The sequence below is a fragment of the Melozone crissalis genome, unplaced genomic scaffold (assembly GCF_028551555.1).
Source record: "Melozone crissalis strain CALT ecotype California unplaced genomic scaffold, PUWL_Pcris_2 ptg000016l_1, whole genome shotgun sequence".
Lineage (NCBI taxonomy): Eukaryota > Metazoa > Chordata > Aves > Passeriformes > Passerellidae > Melozone > Melozone crissalis.
This window is the reverse complement of record NW_026535794.1, coordinates 42,729,476-42,751,396: the sequence shown is the minus strand read 5'-3', so window position 1 is coordinate 42,751,396 and position 21,921 is coordinate 42,729,476. Positions and strand designations below refer to the sequence as shown.

General features: G+C 41.3%; 1 protein-coding gene across 1 annotated transcript in view; it reads left to right on the top strand.

The window, feature by feature from the left end:
• The window catches only part of ABHD5 (abhydrolase domain containing 5, lysophosphatidic acid acyltransferase), a 28,319-nt gene extending 13,311 nt beyond the window's left edge, over positions 1–15,008 (top strand). The window contains exons 2-7 of the mRNA XM_054274173.1: positions 565–650; positions 929–1,301; positions 4,721–4,875; positions 8,976–9,087; positions 9,616–9,802; positions 11,763–15,008. Of these exons, the coding sequence (XP_054130148.1) occupies positions 565–650; positions 929–1,301; positions 4,721–4,875; positions 8,976–9,087; positions 9,616–9,802; positions 11,763–11,852 (1,003 nt within the window). The 3' untranslated portion in view covers positions 11,853–15,008. The remainder of the gene's footprint in view (positions 1–564; positions 651–928; positions 1,302–4,720; positions 4,876–8,975; positions 9,088–9,615; positions 9,803–11,762) is intronic.
• Positions 15,009–21,921: the final 6,913 nt, after the last annotated feature.

Sequence of the window (21,921 nt, the reverse complement as noted above, 5' to 3'; positions counted from 1 at the left end):
CAGCTGGAAAAGCAGCTTCTGCAGAGGGAATTGTTGGTTTGTTTTGCTCTGGGACTTTGTTTCTAAGTTTGTAATTAAGGTCCTAGGTTTCTGCTTGGTAGGATAAACCTGCTTATTTTTCACTTTTTAAATTTAGAGTAATAATCAGGTTAGGCCGGTGAAGGCAGAGCTTATTGCTTTTTTGGAAATAATAGGTTCATGCAAGGTTATGCAGGCAGACTTCCAAAAGAACTTGAGAGGAGGCTGGAAACTCCAGTGATTGTTACATATCCTGCCAAGCTTGTTGGGTTGATGTGAGGGCTCATGTCTCCAGATCAGTATGCTCTGATAGGAGGACACTGTGGAAAAACTGCTCACCCTTTGAAGAATGCCCCTGTTTGTGATGCCACTTTATAAAAAGTCAGGAAAAAATTAATTCCCTCCCAGTGCAAAAATAGTGTTCTTCACACCATGTGCTTAACATGGGCTCTCTTATGAAGAGCAGCAGAAGAAATGTCTTCAAAGCATCAGTGCCAAAAATTACCGTGCTGCTCAAGATATTTTTATTCTATATTGCTGTTGTAGGTTTGGGTGGTTATTCAGCTGGCTTCCTGCCTGGTGTCCCACATCACTGCTACACCTTAAAGAGGCTGAGGACAAAATGCTAAAATGTAAGTCTTTGGTTTTTAATAAGTTTCATAGATATAACTAGATTTTTTTATAAATTAACATTAAGTATAAATGAGAGAAGTTTTTCAGTATGTATTTTACACTGTGATGAAATAAACAGGTTTAAAATTACATTTTCATTTTTCATTAATGTAGATACTTCATTAGAAGCTATCTCCTTTGAAAGGAGTCCATATTTAAAACACTGGTTTCAGTAGAATGTACTTTATATTTTGTCAGGTGTGTTTAGCAACACAATTTTTTCCCCTTTTTTCTCCAGGTATTGCAAGCATATACAATAAACGATACGTGTATATATCTAATGGAAATAAAATATGGACATTGACATTCTCTCCAGACCTTCCAAATAAAACTCCCCTTGTTCTACTGCATGGGTTTGGAGGAGGTGTTGGACTGTGGGCTCTCAACTTTGAAGATCTGTGTGAGAACAGGACCGTTCATGCTTTCGACCTCTTGGGATTTGGACGTAGCAGTAGACCACACTTTGACACTGATGCTCGGGAAGCAGAAAATCAGTTTGTGGAATCCATAGAAGAATGGAGAAAGGAGGTGGGGCTAGAAAAAATGATTTTGCTTGGACACAACCTAGGTGGATTCCTGGCTGCTGCTTACTCCTTAAAATATCCATCAAGGTATGTGAAAATAAAGGAATAAAGGGATTCCTTCTCCGTATTTGACTATTGATTTTAATATAGATTTTCTTTTTCAGGTTCTTTATAGATAATATTTATGTAGATGACTGTGAAGATTTAAAGAATTTATACAGAATTCTAAGACCAAAGTATTAATTGTGTGGTTTGTTTCTAGGTGAAGGAAATAGGTAGATAATGGTAAACATGACTTTCTGTATACTTTTCTGTACCTCTTCAGTTCAGTACCCCCTTGCCATTTTATAAAGTGAAATAGCAGTTAATATATTTATGGGTGAATGTTTTGTCTCAAAGATGGTTTTTGTGAAGGGAAAATAGGCCTGTTTCTGCCAAACTTCCCACTCTTATGGATAACATTGAAACTTCTAATTCCCCTTGGTAATTTATGCCTATATTCTAGCAGTCAGTCTGGTGCAAGTAGAATGATGTAAAAATTATTTTAGTGACTCTTTGATTTAAATTGTCTGTGTGCCACTTCATATTTCTTTGTAAGACAACCCATCTGCAGTAGTTCTCTAATTGTATTTCATCAGCATTTTCTGCACCATGTTTTGTCCAACAGTTAATACATTTTTTTCCCTTATAGTAATAATTTTTTTAATATATCTGATTATAAGTCTGGTTTTATATCCCCTGCTGAGCTAGGATCTCACCCACCAAGGCAATTCTGTATCAAAAAATGGCAGTGCTTTTGTTGGGATACACTTAGTGGTTTCCTATGAAAAACTGAATGTAAGCTTAACTCTCCACATCATATAGCAAATTCTATATTTTACTAAACATATTCTTTTCTATTCATGTCAAGTTTTACTGTTTCTTTTTTTCTCACTTGGATATATTTGAAGTAATTTCATGCATCATTTTTCCCTAAAACACTTTGCCTTTTTCTTTCTAAATGGACAACAATTAGCACAAGTGGCTGGAAATGATGTGTGAAAGTAGATGTGTTTCTAAATCCAGAATTGCAATAAAGATATAAACCTGTTAGCCTTTTAGTTATAAACCAACTTCTAGCTAACTGTAGTTAGCTTTTTGTAGGGATCACTTATCATTTCCTTACCTCTTTTTCCAAAGGATCTATAAATGGCACTGTACTATCCCTATGGGATGGGATATTGGTTTTGCCCACTGCTGATTTACATCAAAAGTGATGCTTTATTTTCATGCCTCACTGTGCTTCAGTTGGGGTTAATAAATTTGGAGATGTTTCAGTTTGTGCTCTCACATTATTAATATTTCTCTGAAATTAAACTAAGACCACCAAAATAACAAATTGACTGTTAGGGTCCTAAAAGAGCATTGAATCAAGTGATAAATATAGCACAGCTTTCAGCCAGGTTATCTAACAATTCATTAGAGGCTTAAGGGATTCTGGATACATATTGTTAGGAAAGTACATCTGTTTCTCCAAGCATAGATGATCCGTTAATTTGCTATACTGTCCAGAGTCCATGGAAAGTCCGAGGCTACTAATCCAAAAAGATTCCCATTAGCATATTGCCAACTTGAAGTGGGCCATGATTTTCAAATAGTGCAATTTCTGGACATTTACTTAGGAAGTGATTCTCATGGTCAACTTCCCATTATCCTGGGTTATGTTTTAGGCTTGTTTACCAAAAGGAGAAATGCCAAACAGGAAGGAAAGTATTAAGAAAGGAAGCATGAAGCAAAAGGTTACTTTATTTCTATTAATTTGTTTGCCATATTATACTTGATGCCATAGTTTGTGCACGGTGTGTGTGGCTGTCCTGAATGGCTCCTCCTGGCTTGCGCTGCTGTGCCTCTGATCTCCCCTGCTTGGTTTGTACAGTTAGATTCTACCCTGTCCTCTCTTACTATTGCTGTTTGCTGCAGGGTGTGAGTATGCTCATGGCTGAGCTGACAACCAAGAAATGTCTTTGTGATGTTAATCCTTTCCAACCCTTCATTCCAAGCACAGGGTTTTGGTTTCCCAACTGATCATAAGCCAGAAATAACTTTTGTGATCACTTCTGGCATCATTTTAGGCACTATGAACTCTTCTGTGTTTATATATAATCTCATGGCTTTAACAGGGAAGGAAGAATTCAGGGAAAAAGTAAAGATAAAAAGGTAAAAAGATAAAGATAAGAATAAGATAAAAATATTGAAACCGTATATGGATTTAGGTTAGATAAGACTTTTAGGATCTAGTCCAACTGTTCACCCAGCACTTCCAAGTGCACCACTAACCCATGTGCTTAAGCACTGCATTCACACATCTAAATACCTCCAAAGATGGGTACTCAATCACTTCCTTGGGCATAGCATCATAAAATGTTATAGGCGAGAAGGGACATAAAGGATTATTATCTGGTTCCAACCCCCCTGCCATGGGCAGGGACACATCCCACTAGACCAGATAGAACAAGACAGCCTGTTCCAATGCTTGACAGCCCTTTCAGTGAGGGAATTTTTCCTGATATCCAATCTAAACCTCCTTGAGGCTGTTTCCTCATGTCCTATTGCTTGCTACTTGGGACAAGAGACCAACCCCCAGGTTGCTACAACCTCCTGGCAGGTAGTTGTAGAGAATGATAATGAGAAAGCTGAAATGGAAAATCATCTTTAAATTAAAAACTATAGTTAAGAGTCACTTTTTCCCAGAAATCACCACTATTTAGGACATGTAAGAATAGGTGTTATTATGGGATTAAATGGAAAAAGGACAATTAAAGGGAAAGGGACAATTCTAATCTACCAGGATGAATTAGAATTTTGCTTGAGGGGAACCCACAGCATGAAGTGATCAATAGTTGCATGTGCTGGAGACTTCTACAATGCCTTCTGTACTGATATTCCTTTGAGTAATAATTTTACAAATTGCTTCTGTGATGTTTTCTTTCATGACCTAAAATCAATAAATTTGGAAGACTACTGCTAGTTTTACTGTCTTTTTCAGTTCAAATTTTACTTTGATTTTTCAGTTAAATTGTGTCTCTTCTTTGAACAGAGATCTTAGACTTCTAGAAACTTCACTTTAATGAAACAGATGCAATTATCCTCTTTCCTGTCAAATTAAACTGCTCCTGCAAATAATATTGACTAAGCATTTAGATGAGGCTATTATTAAAAATAGAAACAAGACTATCCTTTCTCTCAAATGTTTGTGACGGTGGGTATCTGTAATATACTGAGTTTCTCTTTGTGACACATGCTTCCATGTTTCTGGTTCACACATATGATTAGGTGCAATTCACTCTCTAATTAGTAACTGAAATCAAAATGGTTGATGAATCAGAAACGAAGTAATAAGCCTCTGTGATAGAAGTGACTAAAGTAGGCTGTATGTATGTATCTGTAAAACAGACAGCATGTTTTCATCATGCTCAGTTAAAGAAAAGCTACTGTACTTTAAACCTATGAACCTTTTTTGCCAACAGGGTCAAGCATCTTATCTTAGTGGAGCCATGGGGTTTTCCAGAGAGGCCCGACAATGCTGAGCACGAAAGACCAATTCCAATCTGGATCAAAGCACTAGGAGCTATACTGAGTCCATTTAATCCATTAGCTGGGCTAAGAATAGCAGGACCCTTTGGTGAGTTTTAGCTACTCTTAAATACCATTTCTATTTTGGTTAAGCATAAACATGGAGCAGACAACGCATTATGATAAGTTTTTTTGCAAGTCTGTATCAGCCACGAAGGAAAGAGTTGGAGGAGAAACTGGGAGAGGTTGAAGAAAGTTTGAACTCTTTAGGAAAGAAGGCAAACTCTTGCTATTAGAGGCACTAGTACAATAGTCTACAGCAAGCTACTCTATATGATCTGTACAGGCTTCAGTTTTGGTGAGTTGGATTATGCCGGTGTCTGTTGGGGAACCCTGACAGAGAGGTGTGAATGTGAAAGGGTTTTTTCTGGTTGCCTCTGGTCACAGTCCATTTCAGTTTTAATTTGCTCATCAAACTTCTAATTCCCGTTTGATGAGCAAATGGGATTTCCAAATTCCCTTAACATTAGAAGGCAGTCTGTCATAAATGCAAGAATTGGCCTGAGTTTAAAGAAGTTGAAACTGGGTTCTTTCCATTAGCCATTTTCTTACTACTCTAGGAAATCTTGTGGGCCTCATTGGTGTCCTGCATTATGGTGGCAGTTTATATTTCCATTTCTTCAGCAGCACTGATGGAATGGTAGATAAACTGTCTATACCCTAATACTAGGGCTAGGTAGTGCTGACCAAAAATACTGGGTTTAGTTAATCTGGGGAATGGGAAGAAGAGTGTAATAAAATCTAGAAGTCATTATAGCTATTCCTTCTAGAGGAGAAAGAGATTATCTGTCTGTTACTCTCTGTGCTAGAGTTATTTTCTGGAGAGTCTTGGAAAAATACATCCTTAAGATCCCTCACAAATATAATTAACTAACCTCTTCATCATTTTTGGTATTCAGTCTGAAGATAAACTCGTGAGATTTCTAGGCATTGTTTACATTTAAACCACATCTGTTTCCTAAATCTATTTCTATAGAATATATATTTCAATATGCTGCATATGCTCATTTGTTTGTTTCTTTTCAATAGTGTGACAAACTTCATTTTTCAGACAAGCAACATGTTTTGTACAAACAGATTTTTTTTTTTAAAGTAAAATGCTAATTTGGTTAAGAAAACAACCTGGAAAATATTGAGTGATATGCACTGTTTTAATGTGTTCTATCCAATAACAAGAACATGCGTAAATCAATCCACATGGGAAAATTCAAAGCTGAAATTGTCTTCCTTAGCAATAAGTGAAGTCAAACTGTGCTGCAGAAGCAGACTCTGTCCTGGCAAGGTGTCCCCACACCTAGTCTCACTTATAGTTGCCATGAAGGGCACTGCCTTTAAAAAATTTTTCATCTGTTTCTCACTGCACTGGTAAAAAAGTTTTCCATCACCAAATTAAGTTCTTGACAGGTGAAACATAGTTCTTAGAGAAGGGCACTGTGCTGCAAGTAGCCATCAGACCTAACCTGATGAAGGCACTGAACCGATCCCCAGTTTCCTTCCACGTGCAGATGTGTTTAAGCTGATGGGCAGACCTGGTTGTTTGAACTTCACTCTAAAACCAATTGCTCTTATTCAAAGGTGTAAGTTCAAATGTGAGCAAGTTCATTGGATCTCACCATAGTATCATATGGATATTTAATCAGTCCCATGGGCAAATACTTAAAACTGGAAGAGAGACAGAATCCAGATATTTTTTTCTTTGAGTGGTTTCCAGGTAGTTGATTTGCATGTTTTCCTTCTTAACTGGAACACTCACCCAGGAGTTTCACAGTTTGGTGGGGCTTTGGTGCTTAGGTTGGATTTCTGAATTCCATTCCTAGAGCTGGATGCCTGAAAATTCCTCACAACAGACATGTCAGTGTGACCACACCCTTTTTGTGGAAATCTGTCTTCAGTGTTAGAATTTCTTACAGTATTTTCATAGACACTGTGGAAAACATCAGCCAGACAATTCAGAATTTCTTTAATAAACATTACAGCAATGATTTACAGTCTGATTTAATTCCAAAATTTTTTCCAGGTTGCCTTGAATCCTTGTTTCATTCTCCCCTGTAAATTCCCAGGGGAAAAATGTTTTGGAATTGGACCCACAGACAAGACACTTCTTACCAAAACAGAAAGTGAATTCTAAAATTTGGTAACACTTTGTGGCATGGCCTCTATACTGACAGCTGGACAAGGCATGGAATTAGTTTCTTTTTTCCAAGTACTCTTATTCCAAGCCAGCTGTGTTCACTTGTATTCAAAAATCCAAACACACAGAAAAAGAAGTCCAGCAATTGTACTCTATGTAGGGAAAATAGAGCAAAGCCAATTGCCAGATTTTTACAAAACCTTCATTGCTTTGGGAGTTAAATCACTGTTTCATAAGGGAATTATTTTCTCTTGCACTGTATTCATTTTCTAAATCTGTTTAAAGCATGCGTAAGGGTGTGTTGCAATAATCTCCAGGTTACGAAAACATAGATCACTGTGACAAGGTCTACATAAATAATACCAGGCCTTTGCCCAGGACTGGGTGGGAAGAAGTGACGTCATCATAATTGCACAGATTAACAACAGCATGAAGTTGCTACTGTCTGGGAAAGGGGAAACATAACCACGAATAGTCACACTCAGTCAGCTCAGTGTCCACATGGAGACCTGTGATGAGTATTGTTCCTCACAGATCACTGTCGGGATCAGTTGTTATGCACCTTTGTCAGCAACACAAACAGTGGGATTGAGTGCACCCTCAGCAGCTCTGCTGATGGCACCAAGCTGTGTGGACAACAAGCTGTAGGGGAGAGATGCCAGCCAGAGGGCCCCTTGAGAGGTGGGCTCATGGCAACCTTGTGAAGTTCAACAAGGTGGTGTGAAAGGTTCTGAACTTGGGTCTGGGCAATCCTGATCACCTCTGAACAGAGAATAGATGGAGAGCAGTCCTGAGGAGAAAGACCTGATGAGAAGTCCAAAATGATCCAGCAATGTGTACTTGCAGCCCAGAAAGCCAACTGCATCCTGGGCTGCATCAAAAGCAGCATTGAGGGAGGCGATTCTCCCCCTCTACTCCGCTCTCATGAGACCCCATGTGGAATACTGCATCCAACTCTGGGGCTCCAGTATAAGAATGTTGGAGACATTCCCCTTGGAGATAGTCAAGAGGAGGGACATGAAGATAAGAAGGCTGGAGCACCTCTCCTATGAAGACAAGCTGAAAGAGTTGGGCTTCATAAGAGAAGGCTTTGGGGACACCTTGTGGGAGCCTTCCAGTACCTTCAGGAGGCCTACAAGAGGGCTGGAGAGCAACTTTTTAAAAGGGTCTGTAGTGATGAGACAGGGGTAATGATGGAAAAGTTTAGATCAGATATTAGGGATGACTAATACTCTTAAACTAAGATTAGCCTTGTGATGAGGCTCTTGTCCCAAAGATCCATCAGGTCAATGTAGAAGAGGCTTCTTCCTTAGAGAAGTTATTCAGAAAAGACTCTTAAGTTTAGAAGGCCTGAACTGGCCCCTGAAAAGGCCCACTTCTCTACTGGCTTGTTAGGAGAGCATAAGGACAAGATTTTCAGCGTTAAGTCTCTTCATTTGTACCAGTAGTTGTGCCTTATGTTAAGATTTCTACACCTGTTTTTCATCATAGACTTCTGTTCTTTCAACTACGCTCTAGTTAGAGGAACTAGCTTCAGAAGCAGACTGTTCTGTAAGAGGAGAAGACAGACTTAAGGAAGAAAACACCCCAGCTTTTTCAACAGTGCCTTCTGGTCCTGAAAGGTGTAGTGCATTTAACCTACCCAGTGCTGCCAGAGCAAGGAGAATGTGTTGGTATCATGTGAGACTAAACTGGTTACAGAAAGGCACTGCTTAGCCCTTTTGCTGGTCCCAGTCTGTAGGTTTCTTCTATTGCTGTAGTGACCCTACTCAAACATTCCCCATATATATTCAGTGGGGGGAGCAGCATAAAATTCTTTATAGTATTTAAATTTCATTCCTATTAAGTGTAATTCCATTGTGTTTCCCTAAGTCATGCAAGTGGTAAAACCACATACACATTTAGAAGCCATGAGTTTTAAGGGGATGTGTTCTCAGGGCTCTGATGAAAAGCATTAGGCAATCTGATAAAGCAGTTTATACACATTCCCACTCTAACAGGGTTTCCTGTTTTAACAGGATTAAGCCTTGTTCAGCGTTTAAGACCAGACTTCAAGCGAAAATATTCATCAATGTTTGATGATAACACTGTGGCTGAATATATTTATCACTGCAATGTACAGTCACCCAGGTGAGCATGAATTTCCCAGTGTATGTTTTGTAGTCTGTTGTTCATTTACTGAGTGCCTGCTACTCCCTCCAATGGCCATGGCAGCAGTGTGCATGCTGATTTGGTTTTTTTTTTAAATTGTGTCATTTATTATATTGAAGAAAAAGGTACCATTGCACTTTTTCTGAATTGCAGATACTGATAAATGTATCCTAATTCTATATTTACTCTCAATTTATGTTAATTCTGTGAGAGTTTGGGCACTTCGTTTAAATAACTGTTGGAGAATTTTAATGTATAAAGAATTTCTTTAAAAACTGTAAAAACAACGCATTTCATTCTTTGAAGTGCTACCACTGCAAAAACCTGGGCTCTTCCTGTTGAACATTATATGTAAGCCTTGGAAACTTAGTGTTCTTCATTGTAAAAATCCCAACCTCATGTACTCCATCCTGCCAAAAGGCACAGATCCACAGATACTCCATTTTAGATGAAAAGCAGATCCAATGGCAATTTAAATTGGTTTTTACCCTTTTTAATGCCTTGAAGTGGTGAAACAGCTTTCAAGAACATGACAATTCCTTATGGATGGGCAAAAAGGCCAATGCTGCAACGGATTTCACAAATGGATCGAGACATTCCTATCACAGTGGTCTATGGAGCACGTTCGTGTATAGACGGCAATTCTGGCAGCACTATCCAGTCTCTGAGACCAAATTCCTATGTGAAGACAATAGTAAGTTTGACTTCTAAAGCAGTTGTTTGTTTTTTGTGTGAATTTCTTTAAGTCATAACTATGTGGCCAGGTTGGATGGGGCCCTGAGCAACCTGGACTGTGTGGAGGTGTCCCTGCCCATGAGGTCAGAACTAGATGAGATTTAAGGTCCTTTCCAATCCAAACTATTCTATTACTTTGTTCTTTCATACCAGCTGTGGAAATGGTGTTACTTTTGATTTAAAACCTGGGGTAATAAGTTCTGTTTTCTGTAACAGAGAGAGAGAAAACAAATGTTACATCAGAGAAAACCTAGACAAAAGTGTTGCGTCCCCAGGCTAAGAACAAAACTTGCTGTAACACTAGAAGCCTAGGTGATTCTTTATTTTGTTCTACAACATGCTAATAGAAGTAGATATTGTGGTCACTGTGTATCAAACCACACCAGCCCTACTGTTTCCATGTATGTATAAGATATTTGGGAAGCTCTCATAAACTGTTTTCATCTGTCTGTATAATACATTTGTTCCTTTGATAAGAGAGCAGTTTGTACCTGCTGCTTAGGATCTTGTGAGCATCTTTCTTTAAGTCATTAAAAAAATAGTTAGTGTTGTCGTACTACCTAAGATGTTTTTGTTTAGAGGTATGATATTGTCGTTTAAGATGTGCATACTTACAGCTTGATGTGAATGTGCACACTGCATGTTTTGTTGTTGATTTCTTTAAAAACAAACTAATTCAAAAGTATTCTTCGCACATTTTCACAGCAGTCAGCTGTGATAATTGAATATGCATACATGTTAAAATGCTGTGAGGTGATAAAATGTTTGAGCGCACCAGCTGTGATGTTACTGATATCTGGAACTATCTGGACAGAAGTGTACAGTATGTAATGCTGATCGTATACTATAACAAGTCACCCAAATAAAATTTTATAACTTGATACAGCTGGATTTAGAGCTGGAACTCAGAGAAAAGACATTGTTATCCAGCTGTTTTAAGTGTGTTAAAGAGCACAGATGCATTTCATAAATGTTGACATCCAGACTGAAATTGTCACTTAACTGCTGAACCAGAGAGAGAGAGTTGTAACAGAAAGTCAGTGTTAAAATTTGTACAATATATTGCTAGGATAAGCTTATACCATTCAGGGAGATTTTTTCCACTCTGGTCAGGGACTTTTAGAAGGAACTGTAGAAAATGGTACTATATTCCAGGCTAAAATTTTGCCAAGCCACATACAGATTCCAAAAGGTAAATTGGAGTGGTAAAATTGCAGGCATGCTCAAAAACCCATAGGAGGGCAAGGGCTTTAATGAGATGGAGATGTGGACTTGGCAGTGCCATGCTTGGTAAAATGCACAGAAATTCTGTGGTTTTGTTACATGCATTTATTCCTAACTAATTTTTACTTTGAGTTTCTGGGAGTTTTTAACACAATAACATAGCTATACTTGTATGACATTTGGTTAGAGACTTGAGAGGGTGTTTTAAGGAGGGGAGGGGAAAATAGTTTTTTTTAAAGGTTAGTTCTGGACTGACTGTAAAATAGAGAGCAGGTCACGTACCTTTGCTGTATACTGTGGTGACAATTTACTTCATAGCATTTTTACAGATAATAACAAATTCTAGAAGTAGGCTATTTGAGTGGAGTGTGAAGGGACTTAAGATGCATCAGAAATTTGATATGCAAGGCTACTAAATTTGTTGTGCAGCGACTTGTTCATGCCTCCGTGGTGGGTTTTTTTTTCAACAAGGTGAGCAGTTAAAAAAGCAGTGGTTTTACTTTCTTTTCCTGTGTAGGAAAGTTTCTTTACAAGGAAAGAATATTTTGGTATTCCTTATGTTTAGAGTGTTTTTTAGGTTGCATGATGCCAATTTTTAGGTAGTGTGTAAAAGCCAGGTTCTTCACCTGTCCCAGTGTTTATTTGTTTATTACATATTGGTGATACTGACGTGCTTCTTCACCTTTATCCTCCAGGCTATCCTTGGTGCGGGTCATTACGTGTACGCCGATCAACCTGAGGACTTCAACGAGAAAGTGAAAGACATCTGTGACTCTGTGGACTGAGTGTCCTCTGTTCTTTAGAAAGTCATACCATAGATAGCAGTTAATGGCAGTACTCTCTAGGAAATCACTAAAGAATGCAGAGCTAATGGAACAGGCTCTGCTTGCACACTGTTTCTTCTAAGAAGCCATTTGCACACTTAAGCCACTGAGTGCCTATTTTTGGGGGGAATGAAGAGATTTGAAGCTAACTTTGTACAGCTTTTTTTTTTTTTTAATTGTCCTGTCAGATACAAAATTACATGTAACTTTTGAAACTGGAATTTTCTTCAAAATTTAATTGAACTTTGCACATGTTGAACTCTAAAAATGCTGAATTCTCCAACATGGAGAACTGTATCCATAGAAATACAATGTACCAAATGCAATTTGGTTTCTTTATGAATGCTTGTACTTTTTAGCTGATGTTTCATAGCAAGAATATGAAACTGCATATGTATTTTATTTTTGGAACCCAGAACTCCATATACAATATTTTAAGAGGGTTTGTTTTTTAATTGAAGTGGTAACAGCTTATGAAACTGATTTTGGGAAAGGGATGGGGCCAAAATAATGAGCAATGTCTGTCACTGAAATATGTTTGTTAGTTTAAGAATTTGAGGCTCAATATTGGGAAATCCATCTTCTGTTGGATTTTATTTCCATTTATCTCAAGGTATCCTTTTCCATCTGTGCAACTTTTACGGAAGACTCAGTTTGTAAGAGTCGATGATGTCACCAGCACTCATGCTTCCATAAATATTTTGATGTGCAGATTTCTGTGGTTTACAATACAGAAGATGGCTTGTTAGTTACTCCACCTATTTTTAACACTTTACTGCACGATTTGTTACTAGTCTAAATCTAACAGTTGTGGGTAAGCTGGTAAGATTTTGATTAGGGCTAGGAGATATCCACCTGGATAGTGAGCCTATTTCCCATTTTCTTTCAGTAGAAAGCCTAGTCCATATTTTAGTGAATTTGAGCTGAAGGAGAGGCAGAATATTGATGTTCTCTAATTGGGGACTACAACAGCTTAATGTATTTTATTTAACATTCAGCCTCCTTATAGGAAGGATTATTATTGGAATGAACAATACCACTGTAATGAATTATAATTACATGTTTTGGAGATTGTTTATATATTTTAATTGAGTATTTCAATATCAGAGATAGTCCAGTCTCTGCTACTTTTTGAATTATAGTTCGATGTTAGTACTTCACATGCCTAGTAAATTATATTAAGAAAAATACTTTGTCACTTTAAAGCCAAATAATGTGGTGGTTTGTTTTTTAACAAGTTTACATAAAACTATTGATCTGTTTTTGAATATTCAATTGACTACTGAAGAGTTCTTGATACTTTTATACAAAGAGAATTTGAATTAATGATAGCACCATCTTAAAGCTTGAATTATGTGCATTTTTTTATCAAATTAAGGAATCATTGCACATATTTATGATGTGGAAGGCAAAGATGCCTAAAATATTCAGGAGGTGATGTGATTATGTTCCCCAGCAGAACATAGTCTCTCTTACTGAAGGAGATATTTATCTATACAGTGCTATGTAAACATCAAACAGTTGTTGTGACTGCCTTGACTGGTAGCACTTCATATCTAGCAAGATAAATATTTTAATTAAAAATAAGTATTGAATTAAATTACTTTTTCAATTAGCAGATGCCAGAACTGTAAAACAAAATTTTGAGTTATTTGCTAAAATCTTGAAAATGTAAAATCAGAATTATCAATTATCAATTCCATTTTTTAATATAAGCTATAAATTATCAGTCATGCTACCATTTAGGTGGATGCCTTCAGCATGTTGGTTATTTTTCACCCTTTTCAGTGTCTTATTTTTTATTTATCAACTTAAACAACTGTTTTAGTTGTGCATAAAAACCTGATGCAAAAATAAATTTTGAGTCTTCTCCAAATAATAAAAGGTGAAACAAATTACTGGAATTTTCAGATAGCACTTACTGATGGGAATTGTAGATTCTGCATCAAAAGTTGGAAGTAGGGATAAAAATTGCACACTGGATGTGAATATTGTTTTAAATATACCTTGCTTTTTCAGCTTATTGTACTAATAAGACTTATTGCTTATGTTTTGCACAATAAAAAAATTCTTTAATGTTATATTTTATTAATGTTATGACATTATATTGCTTTTTAAAAAAAATTATGTGCAATTAAGCCCTGGAAATCAAGAGTTATTAGTAAGTTGAGGTAAATTATCCAAAATACATTAAAAATACATTAATGCTTATTTTCAAATGTCTCAATGTTCTTAGGTTTCCTTGTATTTAACTGAAGCTAGTGAGTGTTTGTCAACAAGCAGCTGCAAGCTGAGAATGTTGTTTGTATGTATAAGGAAAAGGATTCTGTGTTATCTTTCAGGAAGTATTAGATGCTACTGTGAAGGTCAAGATGGAATTCGGAATGTCCTACTGTGTGCAACATAATCTGCTCAAATTACTTTAATAAATGTCATAGGAGGTGCTGAACAGAAAATGAATGGCTGAAAAGACTTGGGAGCTAGACCTTTTGTGGGCAATTACTGTTCAGAAATAATCTCAGTTTCTCCAGGAGTTCTGTTTCAGTGCAGTGACCAGTTGCTTAAATGTACTGTGGTGAGCACTGAATGCTGATGATCCTGTTTTTGTTACAGCACTGTAAAATAAGACAAGAATAACAGGCATAGAGGCACCCAAAGATCTATCCCATTCTAACATCAAAATGAAGACAGCTGTGTACCAGAGGCTAGAGCATAACAAAAAGAATCTAAAATATTAATAAAAATCCAAGATAAACTGCCTAAATCTCCAGGACACACTCTTCCTGAGGTTGTTGTGATAAAATTTATTTAAAGTAACTTAGTAATATTTTGTTTGACATGGCTGAGTTCATCTTGTTACTTATTGAACCCTGCCAGATTAGATTTTAGTTCTGAAAAACTGATTTTCAGAGAACTTGTTGATAAGACTCTATAATAAAATGTTTGCAACCATCACAAGGAAGTCCCTGTTTGTATCTGATTGTGAAATGGAAATGGAAAATGTGAATTCTTATGTGTTGATCTTGGAAAAATGGGTCCAAGCAAGAGAAATGTCATCACGTGGTTTCCCTTGGATTAAACCGATGCTGGTCTTTCTTTTTTAAAAGTTAGCTTTTTAAGGTTGCTGCAACTGTTTGTGCTGAACTGGTCTCTGCCTGAAATGCTTTCTGTGGTCATTGTGGTTCCTCAAATTCCCAGCCCTTCCAGATCACAGTTACTCAGCGTTTGCAGTGGGATGAAAACAAGACTAAATGCAATAAAAACATCTGGAATCAATGTATGGGCAGACATTTTCAGGAATGCCTGTTTTGTTAGCCTTCATTAAAACATGAGCCTGCAGAATATTAAGGCTCACAGTCAAGTGCTTTTAAATGGGTAATTTCTTGGAGCTCCTTGGCATATCTGTAATTTTGTTGGGTTCTTTTGGCCATTTCACCATCAACCCGTCCTGCAGTCTTTGAGCATGGCAGCTCAGCCATGAGGCCTTCATCGAGGGATTATGTTTTGTAGGAAATACAAGGGAAACTTGTGAAAGGATGAGGCACTACAGGAGCTGAAGAGAGACACATTTCAGGGGGACTGGTAAGATCAGAACAGGACACAGGTGTGTGCAGAAACTGCTTTCTGGTGTTAGTGGCAGCAGGTGGAAATGGATAGAGCTTTCAGGTTTGCAGGCAGGTGATGGGCAGAGGGCAGACCAGTGTGGAGAACAGGGGCACGTGGCTGGAATGACAGCCTACAGCATAAGGAACAGTAAGAGCTAGAAAAAAATGAGGCAGCTGGAAACAGCAAAATTCAGCTGAAGAGCTTTGGGGTGGGAACATTCAAGAGCCAGTCTTTAGCTCTGGAGGAGGATGAGAAAAATGGTGAAGGAAAGGTTTGGGGTGTCTGGTGTGCATGTAACAGAGCTTACCAAGGTAAGGAGGGCACCTGCAGTCCCAGCTGGAGGGAAGTCTGGTTGGAAAGCCTGGATCTACACTATATGGATGGGGCACTTTAAAGTTTTGGTGTCCCTCCTTTGACTAAAGCTTGTCCTTGGAAGGCAAGTGCTTTTTCTCAAGCTGGACACCATTCCCTCAGACTGGTACTTGGACAGGAACCTTAAAAAAATTATCTCTCATGAGAAACTGACTTTCACAAATCAGAAGTGAGTTGATGGCAAAGCATGTGATGGGGGAGGGGTCACTGGACTGCCTGAGGTAAGATGAAAAATCAAGATGTACAACAAGACTTGTCACTAAAGATCATAAATTCATCTTTTACAAGAGGAGTGGCTCTGTTCCAGTTTGCCTCGTCGCTTTTGATCACAGGGATATCCTACATTAAGGTTTGAATGTGGGTAGTAGAATGTAGAAGGATAAAATATGGAAATATTTGCCACATATACTTTAAAAATAAGAAGCACAAGTAGCAGGAATGTACTGAAGACATTTTTAGATATGTACATAATTTGCATTAGTAATTAGCAGCAAGATGAAAGTGGTGACAACAGTACAAGTTAGGTGTTTGCTTGCATTTTATGCTTCACTTGCGGAGGAGAGCTCACAAACTGAAACTGTTAGTTTTGGGAAGGGGCAGGGCTGTAAAATGGAGTGTGACCCCAAATGCATGCTAAGGAGTAGATAGGCTTTGAAAATGAACTACTGCAAAGGCAGGATCTCCATACATTTACAGGTCTATTTCTGCACTCTCGAATTCACCTACTTGATGTGTAAATGACTGGAGCTGTGAATGGAGCGAGGTGCGGCTGTCACTTCCTTTGTAGTGTTGTGATAGTTAAATGCTTGCCTGATACCCACCTGCCTTTCTGCTTTGACTTTATTTAAGGATTCTCACTCAGAGCTCAAACCTAAAATGGAGGCTAAAGAGCTCAATCCATGCAAATCCCCCAGCTAGAGACCCCCTCTGAAAAGGAGATTATTACTCACATCTACCCAAGGTTTGTGTTCTTCTTGGTGGCTGCCAGGAGTGAGATTGCTCGTCCTGCTGGACACTGAGCCCCTGTGTTCAGTCATGTGCCATGGCCAGTTCTGCCTCATGAGTAACCCAGTAGATGCTTTGGTGAGTACAGAGTTGAGGAAAATAACCTGCAAGCACAGTGGAAGGTGACTGGTATTGGGGTTGTGCATGGGGGAAGAAGGACCAGCACATGATTCCTGAGAGTGGTGGGATGGTGAGCCCCATCCAGCACTTGACCCTGGTTTGTTTCCCAGCTGGCAGGGCCTGAGCACCTTGCTGCTGTCAGATTTGCTTGCTGCATACCCCCAGCTCACAATTTATTTCCCCATGTCCAGCTCCCTGAGCTGCAGGATGAAGCCTTTGAGCCCCTTAAACACCTCTGTCCAAGCATTCCACCAGCAGTGAGCCTGCTCACAGCTGAAGCCACCGTGGCTGTTTCTGCAAAGGAACTTGGCAGAGCAGCAGTGGGTGCAGGTAAGGCACAGAGGAAAGTGAGAAGCCAGCTGGCTCATCCCCTGGCACTGACTCTTTCTGAGCTTGCAGCCCCTCCCTGTGCTCAGCAAGAGGCCTGGCCACTGGGAGGAACCTCTCAGTCAGGAACGCATCTCCTGGCCAAAAGCTGTAGAATCACAGAATGGGTTGGGTTGTAATCTAAGATTTCCTGAACCCTGAAAGCTGCATCCAGCCTGAATTACCTTCATGGAGATCTCCCGTGCCTCAGTCCCTGTGCCAATGGATAACTCTTCTGCACAGGCAGGATTGGGCTGCACTGGGGGTTTGTGCATTTCTCTGAACAGCTTCTAGGCTGTGTGACACCTGCCATGGATCCTGACAGCAAAGCCTGCCTGTTAGGGCCATGCTTTGTTCACACAAAACAACAATTCAGGTGTGTCACAGGGGCAGGTGTCATCAAAATGATGCATAAACTGTTTTGGAGGTTTTTTGAATACAGGCAGATTTCAGCAGCAGTTTGGGGCACAGCAGCTGCTAAGCACACAGTAGTGTTTGCCTGTTGCAGAATGGCTATAGATTTGTTTTATGAGGGTTCTAAAAATAGTTTTTGCTAAAATGCTGGAGGGTTAGTGAGAAAATGAATGCATTTATTTTTATCCCAGCAATATCTGGAAACAGATGAAAATCCAGCCAGGTGAGTGAATCCAACCTCTCATCAAGTCACATCATTAATTGAGAGGTAAATTATTACAACATTATTTCCCCCAGCTCCTTCGGTACAAACCAGCTCCCAGCTGGGGCTGTGCATTCCTACCTCCCCAGTATATCTCCCTGTTGGCCTCGTGGAGCAGGGATGGCAGGAGCGCGGAGGGAGGGGGACACTGTCCCCTGCTTTCCCCCATCGGATGGGAAGATGAAGCTCTCTGCTCCATCAGTTCTCCGCAGACCCCACTAGAGGGGACACGGCGCTCCCGAACCGCCCCGGCAATTCCTGTGGGCTCCGGCTTCTGCACGGCGCTGCTTTTACAGAAAGAGCTGCGCTGCAATTTCTCCTTCCACGCTTGATAGATGGATACCTAAAGGCATGGGGCAGGGCTGAAATAGGCATTCCAGCCATTTGATTCACGCCTGTTATATGGGAAAGGGCAGGCTGTGGAAGGGTGAGTGTAGTGCCATTGCATTAATGCAGATCCCTGCAGTACCGCATCTTTGTTTTATTTATTCTAATGACTTTTCACAAGGCAGAAATTAAATCCACAAAGAAAGGCTAGACGTTGGAAAGAGGAGGGGGAGCACAAATGAACCTCCTCTATTATTACAGACGAGCCCCAGAATGAGAATAAATGGCGATAAGAGGAAAAAATAGCTGCGACAGAATTATTAAATAAGGGGCAACTTTTAAAGTGGCTCCAGTCTGGCTTCTAATTTTGTTCCTATAATTTGATTGTGGATTTAAATGGGACTGCTTAGACATTAGATACTTCATCTGCAAGCAGCAGCAGGTGAGCAGTGCAGGGGTATGTGCCAGGCTCCCCTGGGTGCTCCCTGCCCGCCTGCAGAGAGGGATGGAGGGCAGGGGACAAGCTCCCTCCTGCCCGCCATTCCACCACAGGCAGGTGTGGGGGCCCCCAGAAATGGGCTGAGGAATGGGGCACGGAGCACGGACCCCACAGGAACCCCCCGTCTGTGCCAGCCTCGCCTCTCGCTCCGGGAGATGCAGCAGCACCTGGCTGGCCGTGCCCTGGGACAGCCTTCAGTGAAAACAGCGCAGGTACGGCTGCAGGGGGCTGCCAGGGGCTGGCACCAGCACAAGGGCACCGCCAGCTCCATTGCAGCCTGCCGCCACTGCATGTCACTGTTAGGACAGAGCCACCCGGACTGAGGTCTGTGCAGCTCTGGTGGGGACAGACCCCGCCATCCCCTGGTGGCACTGCCCTGTGGAGATGGGCTGTGGGAATCCAGCACACAGGGCCTGGGGGAAAGCAGTCAGAAAACTGAGTGTGCCCTGCAAAAATGGGTTGTCACTGAAGTGACAGAAATGAGTAGTCTGAATTACGTTTCATTAAAAGAGTGGGGCTTTTTCTGAGACAGGCACCAAAGTAGAACCTGGTGTGAATAACTGGGGACAGGGGAGTAGGAAGTGCCTTTCCTCACTGGGTCATTCCCAGTCAGCCCAGTTCCTCACTGGGGCAACTGAGGTTGCACCAGCTCCTGCTGAGGGGAAGGGATGGTTCACCAGACCTTAATGGTAGGATGGTCCCCCATGGACCATGTGGGAGCTGGGGCAAGGTGAGATTCCTTCCGTCAGCTCCCCCACTCAGGATGGGGATCAGCCCATAGCGGGGAGCAGGATTTGGACCTATTACAGCAGGATCATGGGCTGGCTGGGATGCCAAGGGGTGCTGGGGCAAACCTGTGAGGCTGAAAGTTCACCCCATGGCTTAGAGGATTTATGGCCACAGCTGTGGCAGAGCCCCTATGGGCGCTGTGCTACTGGGCACCTGCCTTCCCTGCCTGGGTGCTGAGGATGCAAGAAGAGGCGATACCTTGGCCCATGCCATCCCCCTTGTCTGCGCTCCTTTTTGCAGTTGGAGGTGGGATTAAGGTGACAGACTGCATGAGGGATGATCATGTGTCTGCCTCAGAAGCACCTGCTACAGAAACAGGCCATGATTCACAGTTCAAGGGGAAAACTGTGCCAGGCCTCAGTCACCAGGGGACATGGCTGTAAGTAAAGCAGAGGCTCTTGCCCTTTGTGGCCCTCAGCCCCATGTGCTTCTGGACATCTAACAACACTCTCTGGAAGCAGAGATATATGCTGAGAGGGGAAGGAAAAACACCTGCAGCAACGTGACCTCTTTGTTTGATGGGAGATACAGAAGGAGAGGTGACATTGCTGCAGCCAGGAGTGCACTTATGACACGGGCTCATGGTGGGCTGCAGTGTCACCATATGCAAAGCCATGTTTGATCCACCCAATGCCTATATTCATCACCATGTGTGCCAGCTGCTGCTAGACAAAAGCGTTGTCATGTCCCATTTGAGGAGATCACCTGGGAGATGTCCATGGCATCCTATTACTCTTGGGACCAACCATCTCAGCACTTGTCATATCATCTCCCTGTCCTGCTGCTATCTGCCCTCCATGGTCTGTTATCACTGAACCCAAGTGCCTGTCCCAGACCCTGTGGCCAGGTCACATCTCTCTGTTGCTCCTGAGGGACTCAGTGTTGGGACAGGAACAATTTAGCAGCCCAGCACTTCCTGAAATACTAAATTTCTTAGAGCACCTTTCAGATGAAACCCTCTAAAATGCTCAGCTGCTTGGCAGATCCCCCCAGCACACTTGCCCAGGCTGTTTGTCTCAACAGGATATTAAAAAGAAGAGGTTATAAAAGCGAGGCGTGATACGAGGCGAGGCTTAGCTCGCAGCAGCAACATTTATATCCTCTCTGCAGCTCATGTTCAGCAAGCAGGAAACATCTGCAGCCCTCACTGCCCCCTCCTCCTGGGCTGCCACACTCCCCTGGGGGCTCTGGTGCTGTGATGGCAGTCGAGTACACAGGTCCCACTGGGCTGCTTTCTCATGGGGGAGCAGGAAGCCTGTTCCAGCCCTGCCTGGGGCAGCCAGCCCTGCCTGGGTTGTGTTGGCTGCCTCTGGTCCTTCCTGCAGCATGGACTGTAGTCCTGTGCTGTGGGTGGCTTCTCCTCGGCACAGACACTTAAACATTGCTGCTTATCTTCAATCTCCTCTGCTTCTGCTCTTGGCTGGATTTCCTGGTAGCACCCTGGTCCTGGTGACACCCTGGTCCTGGTGGCACCCTGGTCATGGTGGCACCCTGGTCCTGGTGGCACCCTGGTCCTGGTGACACCCTGGTGCTGGTGATACCCTGGTCCTGGTGGCACCCTGGTGCTGGTAGCACCCTGGTCCTGGCTCACCATGCCAGGGGCTGTCCGTGATCTCCAGGTCCGACCCTGCTACAGCAAATCCCCATCACTGGCCAAGTTGTGTTTACTCGGTTTCCCAAAACTGCTGAAGAAAACTCCCCTTTGCTATTTGATTCCCACCAGCTCCACATCTGGTTATTGATCATTCAGGGCAAATGGTGTTTTTCATGACATTATCAGGGAAAGAAAGAAAGATCAGGCATCACATCCTGCTGGGCCCCAGGTACTGGTGGTGCCCCAGCCAGGACAGGGTGCAGAGGGTGAAGCAGTGAGTAGTCACACAGGGCTATCCACTGTGACATGAAATGGCATCTCTCAATTTTAATATCAAAATAGCTGGCCACATTTTCTCAATGTGTGCAGAGATAGCTTCCTGTCCAGCTCCAGATCCCAGTGATCAGGAACACATGCAAAAGAGATTTCTCTCTGTCATGGCTGCCCACTCTCATAATTGTTTATTCCTTTTTGCACCTAGACCCCCAGTCATTTTTTTCCTTCTTCCTCCCTTCTGGTTTTACAGTCACTGGATAGACAGGCTCACAGGCTATTTTTAGGTTTCTAAATTACTTTTCAGATCTATTCTATATTTGTCTCCCAGTAATCTGAAATCTTGACATCTCAGGAGTGAAAACTAAATCTGAAAAAGGGGGGAAAGTTTAAGGTCTTTCTT